The sequence below is a fragment of the Pipistrellus hanaki genome (genome assembly GCF_964339955.1).
Source record: "Pipistrellus hanaki genome assembly, chromosome: 5".
Classification (NCBI taxonomy): domain Eukaryota; kingdom Metazoa; phylum Chordata; class Mammalia; order Chiroptera; family Vespertilionidae; genus Pipistrellus; species Pipistrellus hanaki.
Genome location: NC_140507.1, coordinates 18,459,357 through 18,471,430, shown reverse-complemented (window position 1 = coordinate 18,471,430; position 12,074 = coordinate 18,459,357). Strand labels below are relative to the sequence as shown.

The following is a 12,074-nucleotide window of genomic DNA, read 5'->3' as shown; positions in this document are numbered from 1 at the left end:
CCATGGTGCCCTTTCCCACCCCCTTTTCCTCAGGTAACCACCAATCGGTCCTCTTTATCTCTAAGGTTTTTGTTTTGCTCTGCTTATTCATTTGACTTGTTGTATAGTTCCCACATCTAAATAAAATGATACAGTACGTATCTTTCTCTGACTTATTCCACTTAGCATAATACTCTCAAGGTCCATCCATATTGTTGCAAATGGCAAGATTTCCTTTCCTTTTTTTTTTTTTTTTTTTTTTTTTAATGGCCAGGTAGTATTCCATTCTATATATGTGCCCCCCTCCCCATTTATAAAAATATTTTTATTAATTTCAGAGAGGAAGGGAGAGGGAGAGAGAGAGAGAAACATGAATGATGAGAAAGAATCATTGATCGGCAGCCTCCTGCACACCTCCCACTGGGGATTGAGCCCACAACCCAAGCATGTGCCCTTGACTGGCATCAAACCGGGAACCCTTCAGTCCACAGGCCAACGCTCTATCCACCGAGCCAAACCAGCCAGGGTGTGCCCCAACTTTTTTTTTTATCCATTCATCCATCAATGGGAACTTAGGTTGTTTCCAGATCTTGGCAGTTTTAAATAATGCTGCAATGAACATAAGGGAGCAGATACCTTTCTGAATTAGTGTTTTGGATGAGCACCCAGAAGTGGAAAAGCTGGATCATTTTGTAGTTCTGTCTTCAATTTTTTGAGGCCTCTCCACACTGTTTTCAGAGTAGCTGCATCAGTTTACAGTTCCACCAACAGCAGAGAAGAGTTCTCTCTTCTCCACGCCTCTCCAGCACTTGTCATGGCTTTTCTTTCGGTCATCGCCATTCTAACAGGTGTGAGGCGATATCTCATTGTGGTTTTGATTTGCATTTCCTGATAATTAGTGGTGCCAACCATCTTTTCATGCGCTTGTTGGCCATCTGTATGTCTTCTTTGGAAAGCTGTCTATTTAGATCCTCTGCCTGTTCTTTCATTGTTTATTTTTGTTGTTGAGTTATATGAATCATTTATATATTTTGGAGCCCATTTTCTTAATATTTAAATATTTGTAAACATTTTTCAAATTATAGTAATAGCAACATACACACATTTATTTGTTATTATAATATTACATTATTTCCTTACATATTAAATTTTCAAATAGGTTATGAGCATTTACTACATGGCATTAAGTACTCTGTAAAAATCATTAGTGTTAATGACCAAGGTATTACATCTCTATGGATGGATTTAATCATTTAATCAATAATCTACTGTTGAGTATTTAGATTATTTCTATTTTCCAATTTCCAAATTATGCTTCAGTTAACATACAGATGTGTAAGATTTTTTTACCTAAAAGTACTGGCTCTGCCCTCCAGAACGGTTCTACCAATCAGTTCGCCCACCAATAGCACACAAGGCCAGCTTCACAGCCACCTTGCCAACATGAAATAGTATCACTTTTTTTTTTTTTTTTTAATGTTGGCAAATCTTCTAGGCCAAACCCAAACCCAAACTATCTATTGTACCCACCATGTACATCCCAAGGTGCTCAAGATGACCTCAGCATGTCATACCTCGGAAATACTGACAGTCTGGTCCCAGACCACCACAATCAGGTGAGTTGTAATATTTTTGCTGGGGAAGGGTCTTGCCTTCAATTTGTAAAACAATGCAACATCTAGGAAGCATCATAGAGTGCAGCACAATAAAATGAGGCATGCCTGCACAGCCAACAATTTCTCAGAACTCCAGGCCCAGCTCATCTATCACTTCTCCGTCATCTCTCCCCAGGCCTGAGTCAGTTCTTATCAGCTCTAATCTCCAGGGCCCAGTCAGACATATGGGGTCTTACCTGACTACTTGTGTTCCTCCTGCTAGGTCAAGGGGCTCTCTGAGGACAGGGACCATTTGTGAAATCTACTACGGATTTGCCCCCTTACGATGCCCAGGGCGGTATTTGTAGAAATGTGGCCTATGGGCCTGCTGTGTTAGGACCACATGGAGTGCTGGCTTAACATACACCCCAGGCCCAGTGTTAGGCCTGCAGACCTTGAGAGTGGTGAGTGTGCTGGGAGGCTCCAATCTACAATCTCTGGGTGATTCTGACGCTCATAAACACCTGAGGACACATCGCCCAGTGCTGAGTAGGAATTGATAAGCAGCCACTCATGGAAAATCCCCAGGTTGGACCCTGGCCGCTTCCTCCTTGGAGGTCATGGAGCAGAGTTCACCCTGCAGTGCTAGAGGACCGGAGCAGGGAGGGAGACATGACTATTTCCCGTCCAAAAGCACAGCCGGGGGACTGGGGTGGGTGGGGAAGGCCTGGGACAGGGGTGGGACATCTGGGTTGAGCTCTGGAAGAGGGATGGCAGCTTCCCGAGTCAATGGAAACTTGGGGGAGGGGAGGAGAGAACCCAGGACTAGGGGAGAGGCTGGGAGACCTGGGTTCCAGCTTTGCTGTGTGGCTTTAAGGAAGTCCCATTCCCTCTCTGGACCTTCATTTCTCCATCTGTGATGGGTCAGAGTTGGAACAGAGGTTCTCAGTCCTTCTGAACTCCCAGGTAGCCCTTCTGCTAAGAAGGCTGGAAACAGGACGCCTGTCTCTTGATAACACACACAGTTCTGGATCCAGGCCCTGGTTGTCAAGCAGATTAGAGCCCTGCTCTAGGTTCAACCTCAAGCAAACCTGGTCTGAGTAGGACGTGGCTGCCCAAAGCAGACAGAGTCAGGGTACAATGGGAGGACAGTGCCCCGAGCAGAAGCCAGTAAAGTTCAGTTGGTGAAACCCCTCCCCTCCTAGAATATGTTTGCATTTTGGAGGGTAAATCGAGAAACAAATGTGTCCAAAAGGAACTGACAGGATGTGGAAGGAGACCCCAAACTAAATGACAGGAGGGACTGTTAACAGAACAATGGTGGCCAGCCTCCTGAGCAGTCAGGAAAACCGGCCACTCTCTTCAGATCTGCAGAACGCAGGAACTGCTAGCATGTGGTCCACAGCCTCGGACAACAGGGCTGTGGCCAAGGACTAGGCTTTCCAAGAAGTTTCAGTTCAACCTGGAGAAGGATTTCAGAACTATCCCAAACAGAGCAGGCTGTCTTACTGGAGGGTGGGGGTAGGGTGGGGGGTGGAGGTGGTAGTGAGCTCTCCATCACGGGCAGCATCGAAGAAGAGGCAGTCTCCCTTTTGCAGGTTGCACTGAGCGAACTCAGAGAACCCGCAGCTCCAACAGTCTATGACTCCATAAGGTAGCCCTGATGTTCAACAACTAAAGACCTCTGGTAAGCACCAAGTGTTCGGCTAGTGTGGATGGTGCGTAAAACCACCAGCCCCCACAGAGCCTCAGAGGGCTCTGTCCAGTAGCATTCAGCCTGCAGTACTTGGGGTGTACTAAAGCCCTCAGGAGTAGACTCCTCCACTTCCCTTAAATTCTGGGCCTCACCGGCAAGAATGAGGAAGGCAGCCTGGCCGGTGTGGCTCAGTGGTTGGTCACTGACCCAGGAACCAAGAGATCGCCGGTTCCATTCCCGGTCAGGGCACATGCCCAGGTTGTGGGCTTGATCCCCAGGGGAGGGCATGTGGGAGGCAGTCGATTGATGATGTTCCTCTTTGATCAATGTTTCTATCTCTCTCTAAAAATCAATAAAATTGCTTTTTTTTTTTTTTTTAGAATGAGTAAGGCAGAAGCCACTGGGATAGAAGCTTCCTGGCTCTTCCTTACCATGGGAATCCTGCCAGGATGGAAGCCCAGAGTATTCTGAGGATGGCTCGGCCTCTGCTGAAGACACTGATTAGTCTAACCTGACTTCAGGGACCATCACTCCATCCTTTTTGTGGGCCTCCAAGGCTTTCTGTATTTCTGATCGAGTGCTTTGATTTACGCCCTCAGTAGTTCTGCTTAGCTTAGAGAATTGAGTAATCAAAGGCACCTTAAGAATTCAACTGGTGCCTCTTTCCCCCTAAACCACAGCCCTGGCTTCCCTTGGCCACATGGTTCTATCACACCCATCTTGACCCAGAGGACAGGGTTGGAGGGGCCCCTGGAGACTGTTTACTCCAATTCCCCTTCCTATTTCCAGATGGAAAAACTGAGGCCCAGAGGTGGGATGGGTAATAACTAGTCAGAGGCCACAAAGCAGGGGAGCTGAGCCTAATGAGAATCCAGATTCCAGGCAGGGCCTGGAGTCCCTTCCGCTTCCTCAGTGCTCACACAGACGGAACCAAGTAGCTCAGTGTTTAGGGGACGGTGATTCTGAGCCTCCAGGGGCTCAGATCACACCCCTCTGCAGTATCAGAGCTGCCTTTCCGGTGTCTGGACGCAGCGTGGGTGGGGCCCCAGCCCCTTTCGTTTCAGGATCTGAACAACCACAGTCAGAGCAGTCAGAGCGCATTGGCTGAGGGTGGAAGCAGGAAGGAGATGGGGGCGGAGGCCCCGGGGGCCCCCTCCAGGGCCTCGGGTGGAGGAAAGGCAGGGCCTGGGTGTTCAGGGCGGTTCAGAAATGTGACTTGTTCACACCCAACTTAGTGAAAGACGCAGAAGTAGGACCCACTCTTGACTCCCAGTCCAGTGCTTTCCTCTGCAGATGCTGCAGCTGGTGCCCAAAAGCATTTGAGCATCGTCCAGGCACCTCCTTGTCTGCAATGCTCCCTCCTCTTTTGCCAAAACCATGGTTCCAAAGGGGAGCCCGTGGGTTCTGGTGCCCGTTTTGACTGGTGGCAAGGTGGGGGTGGAGTGTGAAAGGGTGGGGAGTGATGAACCTTAAGGTAGATAACTTATGTACAAATCACCACCAAGCTGGTAACTTAAAACAACAGAAACGTGTTCTCTCACAGTTCTGGAGGCTAGAAGTCCAAAATCAAGGTCTCCGTTGGGTGGGTCCTCCTGGAGTTGCTGCAGGAGAGTCTGTCCCAGGCCTCTCTCCCAGCGCCTGGTGGCTGCCAGCCATCCTGGCGTTCCCTGGCCTGTAGGTGCATCTCTCTGATCTCTGCTTCTATCATCACACGGCCTTCTCTCCCTGAGTGTCTGTGTCCATATTCCCCTGTTCTTATAAGGACACCAGTCATTGGACCGGGGCCCACAGTAATCCAGTATGACCTCATCTTAACTGGATTATGTCCACAAAACACTATTTCAAATAAGGTCCTATTTATAGGTTCTGGATGTACATGAGTTTTGCAGGGACACCCTTCAGCCCAGCACAGATAACGTTTCTGATGCCGGGGCTGTGTCCTTAAGGTGGGGCCGGGGGCTGGGCTGCATGGGCAGTGGAGAAACGGTCAGGAGGTTCATAGGCACTCAATGAAAATGAACTCCCCCTCTCGGGGGAAGAAGTACTGAAAGTAGGTCAGTCTGTACATCCCTATGGGGGTGGGGGGACTGTGGATGGGGACAGATGTTTTATGTATTGTGTAGCATTTGCCCTAAATGTTCTGGAAGACTCAGGTTTGACAATAAAGTGACACAGATAAATGATTTTTAGGGATTAGCATTCACTTGCCGAGAGAAGTAGGATGGGCCGTCTTCAGGTAATGGACAGATTCAGATCTATCTCCGGTGAAGATGGATGGGTTTTCTCTCGCTCCTTCTCTTCTTTGCTCCTTCACGTGCGTGAGCTCACAGGAGCTCCCCTCCTCTGCCAGTCCTGCTCTCCACCCTGCAAGGCTCCCAGTGCTCAGGAGCTCCTCTGCCAGTCCTGCTTCCCCCTTCCCCAAGGCTCCCAGTGCTCTGAGGGTGGAGGACACTAAGAGGAGGGTGGAAACCTAAGATGTCAGAGCCAGGACTCAGGCCATCTGCTAGACTCTTTTTTTATGGGGAGGGGGAGAGTCTCCTACTTTTTCCAAGTTGATTTTTTTGAACATGACCATTTATGAATGTTATACCGACCCCTTGGGGCTCCTTTTTCCAGGCAGATCCCAGACTTTTGTTCAGTAGCTGCCCTGGGAACATGCGATAACAGGTGGCAGCCACCCTCCATCCCCCCCCCCCCCCCTTACCAGGGTATCACCATCTCAACTTGTCTGCTTCTTAGCAACTGATTTGAAGTTTTATCGTTTCTGCCCTTTTTACAACACAAGTGCTGATGTGAAGCCTGGGCCTCAAAAGCAAGACCCAGCTGAGGCGAAGATGAAGTCCTTAGTTGGCTGGGGCACATCAGGTGATCAGGGGACCTAAGCTAGCTGGGAATCCAACTACAAAGGAAACGAACAGATTTAAAAGCGTGTGTATGTGCAGCAAAGGGGATACCAAAGAGAGCGCTCCACAGCCAGGATGAGTAAAATGTTTCCTAATGAGTTTCAGGCCGCAGAGCACAGAGATCCGGGCTGACCTCACAGGGGTCAGGGCGTGTGTGTGGAAGCCTGTGCTGGGTTGAGCTGGGATGATGTGTGGGGATGGTGGTCTCCAGGTTGGGCAAAAGCCACTCAGAGGCCACATATACACCATTGTCCCGCGATGTTTGGGGCAGAAGGCTCGGTGCCCGGGAAAGGCAGCCTTCTTTCATAGCCCCTCAGTGTCCCACCTTGGCACACTGCGTTAACAGGTCAGATTTGCCCTGCCCCTACTCAGCAGGGCCCTGCCTCTCATGTACCCCACCCAGCCTAGCACACAGGCTAGTCCACCCACCTCAAAACCCAGCCAAGATGCCACCGCCCTCAGGAGCCTTCCTCTGTCCCCTCCACTCGCCGCTGAACACAGAGCCACAGTGGCCTGGGGTTAGGATGAAACGCAAGGATGCTCACGAGTAATGTGAGCACCCAGGTGCCCACTGGTTAAAAACGTCTCGGGACATGCACAGATTGTTAGGTGGCCGTTAAAAATCATGTCTCCTTGCCAAAACCAGTGTGGCCCAGTGGGTAGAGCATCCGCCTGTGGACTGAGGGGTCCCGGGTTTGATTCCGGTCAAGGGCATGTACCTTGGTTGTGGGCACATCCCCAGTAGGGGTGTGCAGGAGGCAGCTGATTGATGTTTCTCTCTCATCGATGTTTCTAACTCCCGATCCCTCTCCCTTCCTCTCTGTAAAAAAAATCAATAAAATATATATTTTTTAAAAAAATCATGTCTCCAGCCCTGGCCAGGGTGGCTCAGTTGGTTGGGCATTGTCCAGTGCAGCAAAAGATTGTGGGTATGATTCCTAATTAGGGAACACACCCAGGTTGTGGGTTTGATCCCTGATTGGGGTGCATATAGGAGGCAGCCGATAGACCGTTTCTCATCCCTCTCTTTCTCCCTCTAATTAATAAAAACATATCCTTGGGTGGGGATTGAAAAAAAAAAAATCATGTCTCCATGAACTATTTAACATGGGAGAATGCCCCAGCAAAATGTTAAGTAACTAGAATACAAACATTTAAAATAGTCACAATCATGTATAGTATAGAGCAGGAAAAATAGAGAGAATGACACTGAAATGTACACAGAGGCTAGATCTTAATGAAGGGATTAGAAATGACTTTTACATTTCTTTATACTTTTCCAAATTTTGAAATTCTTCCTCAAACACTGTAATAAACAGAATAATTAGATTTCTTCAGTGGAATCCTAACTATTTGCTGGTCCTAGGTTTGTATCCCCTCTTCTATCCTTGCCAAAATATCATCTGACCTCTACTTGAACTCCCCTCGAGATGGGGAACTCACCACCCTTCCTCCTCCTGAGAAGCAGAATGTGGCTTCCGTTAGCTTCCCCTCCCTGGCCACAGCTCTACCTTCTGGAACAGCAGAGAACAAAGCTGCTCCTCACGCTCCTTGCCTCTATTTCAAAGTTCCAAGGCCGAGGCCAGCCTCCAGGCTCCATGCTCCCAACCCCACCAGCCACCCAAGGACATCAATGTCCGCCTGGCTCCCACATCTCGCTTGCTTTCCTTGGGTACAAGCTAGGCAGTGATGTGCTTAAAGTATAACTATGTTTCCCTTTTGAACTTACCCACATTTGCCTCTTATCAAGGGCGTACCACTTGCCAGTCAGTGCATCAGATATTCTATTATACACATTCTTTCATCTAATCTGTAGAACAACCCTATGACACAGGAGCTAATATCACATCTATCTTACAGATGAGGAAACTGAGGCACAGAGAACCCAAGACCCTTCCATAACCACTTAATGGGTCTGGGATGGAGCCAGGACTGAAGCAGCACCTAACCCAGGGCCGCATACACCAAATTAATGACTGGATGCATGAATCTAGTTCTAAAACCCCGCCCCTAGTGTCTCTGGTTGAGTTTCGTTATTGTTTACTAGAGTCCCAGTGCATGAAATGCATGCATGGGGTAGGATCCCTAGTGGCTGCCTGCTGCCAGCTGGGGCCTTGCTTCGTTTCTCGCTGCCCCCCCTGGTGGTGAGCACATGTCATAGCGAGTGATCGAATTCCCCGTTGGTGGAACTTCTGAGGGGACACTTTGCATATTGGGCTTTTATATATATAGATGCCCATGCAGGCTCTCCCATGTAACTCACTTCTGCCTCTCTCCCTCGGTCTTACCTGGCCTGTTACCTAGACATGATCACAAAGAGTTACTGAATGACTGAGCCCTTCAGAACCTGCTCCCTGAGGCCCAGCTCTGGGAGCAGTGCTGAACCAGGTCCTGGCACCCTCTCAGGGCTGTGGAGCTGTGGCCAGAGCAGACATCTTGGAGACTGGGTGGTCAGACATCATGCCAGCCAGGGTGGATGGAAGACTCCATGACTTAGCCTCTCAATGGAGTCCAGAACAGCTGGTCAGCTACAACCACCAGGCACTATAACAGAACTCAGCAAACTCTCAGAACCTTGACCCTGAAGAGACTTTGAGAAGCCCAGTGGTCCAGCCCTTGTCCCTCGCCAGGGTGGGCCCCACTGAAAGCTTTGGCCTCCTTCCTTGCTGCCTGCCACCTCCCTTCTCCACAACGAGCCCCATCACATGAGCTTTCTCTGGCTCAGCTTTTGCTCAGACTGCTCTGTCCACCTCAACTGGGTAACTCCCACCAAACCTTCAGCACTCAGTCAAGTCCCCCCACCCAATCCAAAATGCCGTCCTATATCGCCCAAGGCTGGATGAGATACTCCTGCTGCACCCTGGGCTAAGCCCTCGCCTGGCTCTTATTTGGCCCACGTTCACGCACTCAGATATTTACGTAGCACCTGAGCGCTCTGCACTCGGCACCAGGCGATGAGTACTGGATGTGGCGTGCAGAAAACCAGGCTCCATCGCACAGTTTTGCCACCAACTGGCTCGATGCCTTTGCCACCAACTGGCTCTGTGACCTTGGTTTCCTCAGCTGTAAAGTGGGGAGAATGCTGCAGCTCCGCCTAGCTTCCAGGGCTCTTGTGAGCTCAGCAGGATGTGAAAGCACTCTGTCAACTGCCACGCAGGTTGAGTCACGGTTGTCGTGACCTGACCTCCTCTTGTCTGAGCTCATTTCTGTACCTCCCGTCCTCAGAGTCCCCCTCTCTCCCAGGGGCCTGAGAGCCGGTGGGATGGGCTTGGGAGCTCAGGGGTTGGCAGCTGGAGGAGAAACTGGGCATGGACATGAAACAGGCATGAACTTTCAACAAAATCGATTTACAAATGCTGCCTCATAGAGGCGGGGCCCTGGCATTGCTAGGGCAAGGCAGGCAGGCCAGGCTGCTCTGAGGCGACAGAGTGAATGTTTTTATGCCAAAGGGCTCTGGAATCATTAAGAAGGCACCAGAAGCACAGGGTAGTGTGGGACCAGGGTGCTAAGTTGCTCTGTGGGACATCAGTCCAGACCCTTCCCTTCTCCAGACCCCAGTCTCCATTCGTACACTCGGTGCTTCCGCCCAGATGGCATCCAAGGCCCCTGCTCACCCGGAGAGTCTGTGCTTGCCTTCACGGTTTGGGAGGGAGGTCCAGCCCAGGCTGTGCTCAGGACAGACAGGGACAGCTGGGAAGGCTCTCAGCAGGGCCAGGAGGCATGGGGACCCACGCTCATGGTGGTCTCCTCTTCCAGCCTGTGGAAGGTCAGGCCAGCACAGGGCTCCTCCCCAGCCTCCTCCCTCCCACCGCCGTGCGGATGGAATTCACCGCGGGCCCATTTTGCAGACGGAGAGGTTGGCACAGGTACACAGACTCTCACACTGTCGGAAATCATTCTGCACATTCCCCTGCTTCTCCTTATTGAGGGGAAACCGAGGCCCGGAGAGTGGCCAGGGCTTTCTAAGGGTCCCACATCATATTGACGGCAGAGCCAGGATCTAAAGCCAGGACGCATGTCACCAGCTCGATTACAGGTCTCAAACCAGGCTCAGGCTGATGGGCCCTTCACCCCTGTCAGTCAGCCCTGTGCTTCCGCCGATGGAGGCAAGCCTCAGTTTCCCAGTTGGAGCCAGGGAAGACACCAGGGTTTCTGGGTCGGAGCTTGGTGAGGTTTTTCTGAACTGGGTGTGAAGGAGGAGCAAGGAAAGCTTGGGACCAAAACTTAACTTCTAGTTTTGGACTAGACCCAGGGCAGAGAATAGGGTCACCCAGGCTGGGGCCAGTACGCAACACCTAATAGGCAGTAAAGCTTATGCTTGGGCACAAGCAAAGCAGGTACAGAGAGAGACTCAAGTTCAATGAAAAAATGACTCAATATTCTCACAGGTTGGGCTCTGCCAGGGTCTCCAGGGAACTGATCACCACATTTATGGGACCACGTGTTCCCACTGGCTGGAGGGCAGACAGTCCTGGGAAAAGGACCAGGACCTGAGGGGTTCTCCCTTTCCTCTCTGCGCCTCAGGTTGTCTCCAAGGAGGTTTGTCCTTCAGGCTCCGGGCTGTGAACCTTCTGGGCTTGTCAGACCCCAAGGGGCAGCTGGTCCCACTGCAAGAAACCTGAGTAGTGTCTCCTGGGCCCTAACCCAGCTCTGAGGCCCCTTGGGGGAGGGACAGGAAGGCAGGGAAGGGCAGCAGGCGGTAGATCTCCACCCTCGTTAGCCCCTCCCAGCTCTCCCGCCCCCCCCCCCCAACCCCCCCATCCAGCACAGCCCACAAGCGCCCGCTTTGGGTCCCAAAGAGGCTCTAGACCAGCGATTCTCAAACTTTAAACCTTGTTGTCATCACCGGAGGATCTGGTTCAAAGACCGGCTTCTGTTTGAGCAGTCTGGGGCAGAGCCTGAGAATCTGCATTTCTAACAGGTCCCACGTGATGCGGATGCTGTGAGGCCATGGACCACTCTGCGAGCAGCGGCCCCAGAGGTGATCTGCAGCGGACCGGTGGGAACGCCGGAGGGCCAGAGAGGTCAAACCACTTATCCGTGGCCACACAGCGGACCGGCCCCAAGCCGAAGGAAAAGGGCACCTGCCACGGGCGCTGGAGATGTCCTCTCTCGGGCGGAGGAACGATCTGCCCTTCCCAGGCCCGGCGGCCGCGTCTGCAAACTCCGCTGCCCCGCGCGGCTCAGCCCGGGGCGGGGAGACAGAGCGCCGCCGGCCGGCCGCCCTTCCCCGCTCCCTCCGAGCCGGCCTCTCGCCGATCTCCGCCGGGCACCCCCGCGCTGGCCGGGGGTTCGGGCTGGGGGAGCCCGTGGCGCCGAGGGTCCCCTGCCCCGGAGCCGGTCCACACTTCCCTTCCCCTCCCTCCCGAAGGCAAACTTCTCCGCCTTACCTTTTTGGGGGGGTTGCAGCAGCTCAGCCTGCTGTGCCCGCAGCCCATCCTCCTCCGGGGGCTCCCGGTCGCCGCCTCCCAATGCCGGGGCCCCCAGAGGCCCCCGCCGCCCGGGCCCCGCTCCGCCGGCTGCGCGCCTGCCGGCCCGGGCTGCGGGCGAGACCCTGAAACTGAACCTGGAAGCGCTGACTTGAGCCCGAGCGGCGCGGCCGCGCGCCGTAAATACCCGAAGAGCAGGGCCTCGGCGAAATCCCTGGGGCTCGCCGGCAGGTGACCAGACTCTTTGGAAGCGATAGGAACCTCTGGCCCGGAAAAGATCCCTTCTGGGCACTCAGCAGAGAAAAGGCCAGGGGAAAAAAGAAATCAAAACAATTTTATTTTTTTAATTAAATACAACAGCTGCCACTTCTTGAGGGCTGTTTCTATCCCGGCAACTTTTTACATATATTTTTTTAAAAACTTTTTACATATTGTTTCTATTTCTTGCCACCTCTTTGCAACAGAGGTGTTA

At 52.0% G+C, this 12,074-nt stretch overlaps 1 protein-coding gene across 1 annotated transcript in view; it reads right to left on the bottom strand.

The window, feature by feature from the left end:
* CCDC69 (coiled-coil domain containing 69) overlaps positions 1-11,758 on the bottom strand; it is a 31,245-nt gene extending 19,487 nt beyond the window's left edge. Inside the window, exon 1 of the mRNA XM_084884077.1 lies at positions 11,564-11,758. Within this exon, the coding sequence (XP_084740203.1) occupies positions 11,564-11,611 (48 nt within the window). The 5' untranslated portion in view covers positions 11,612-11,758. The remainder of the gene's footprint in view (positions 1-11,563) is intronic.
* Positions 11,759-12,074: the final 316 nt, after the last annotated feature.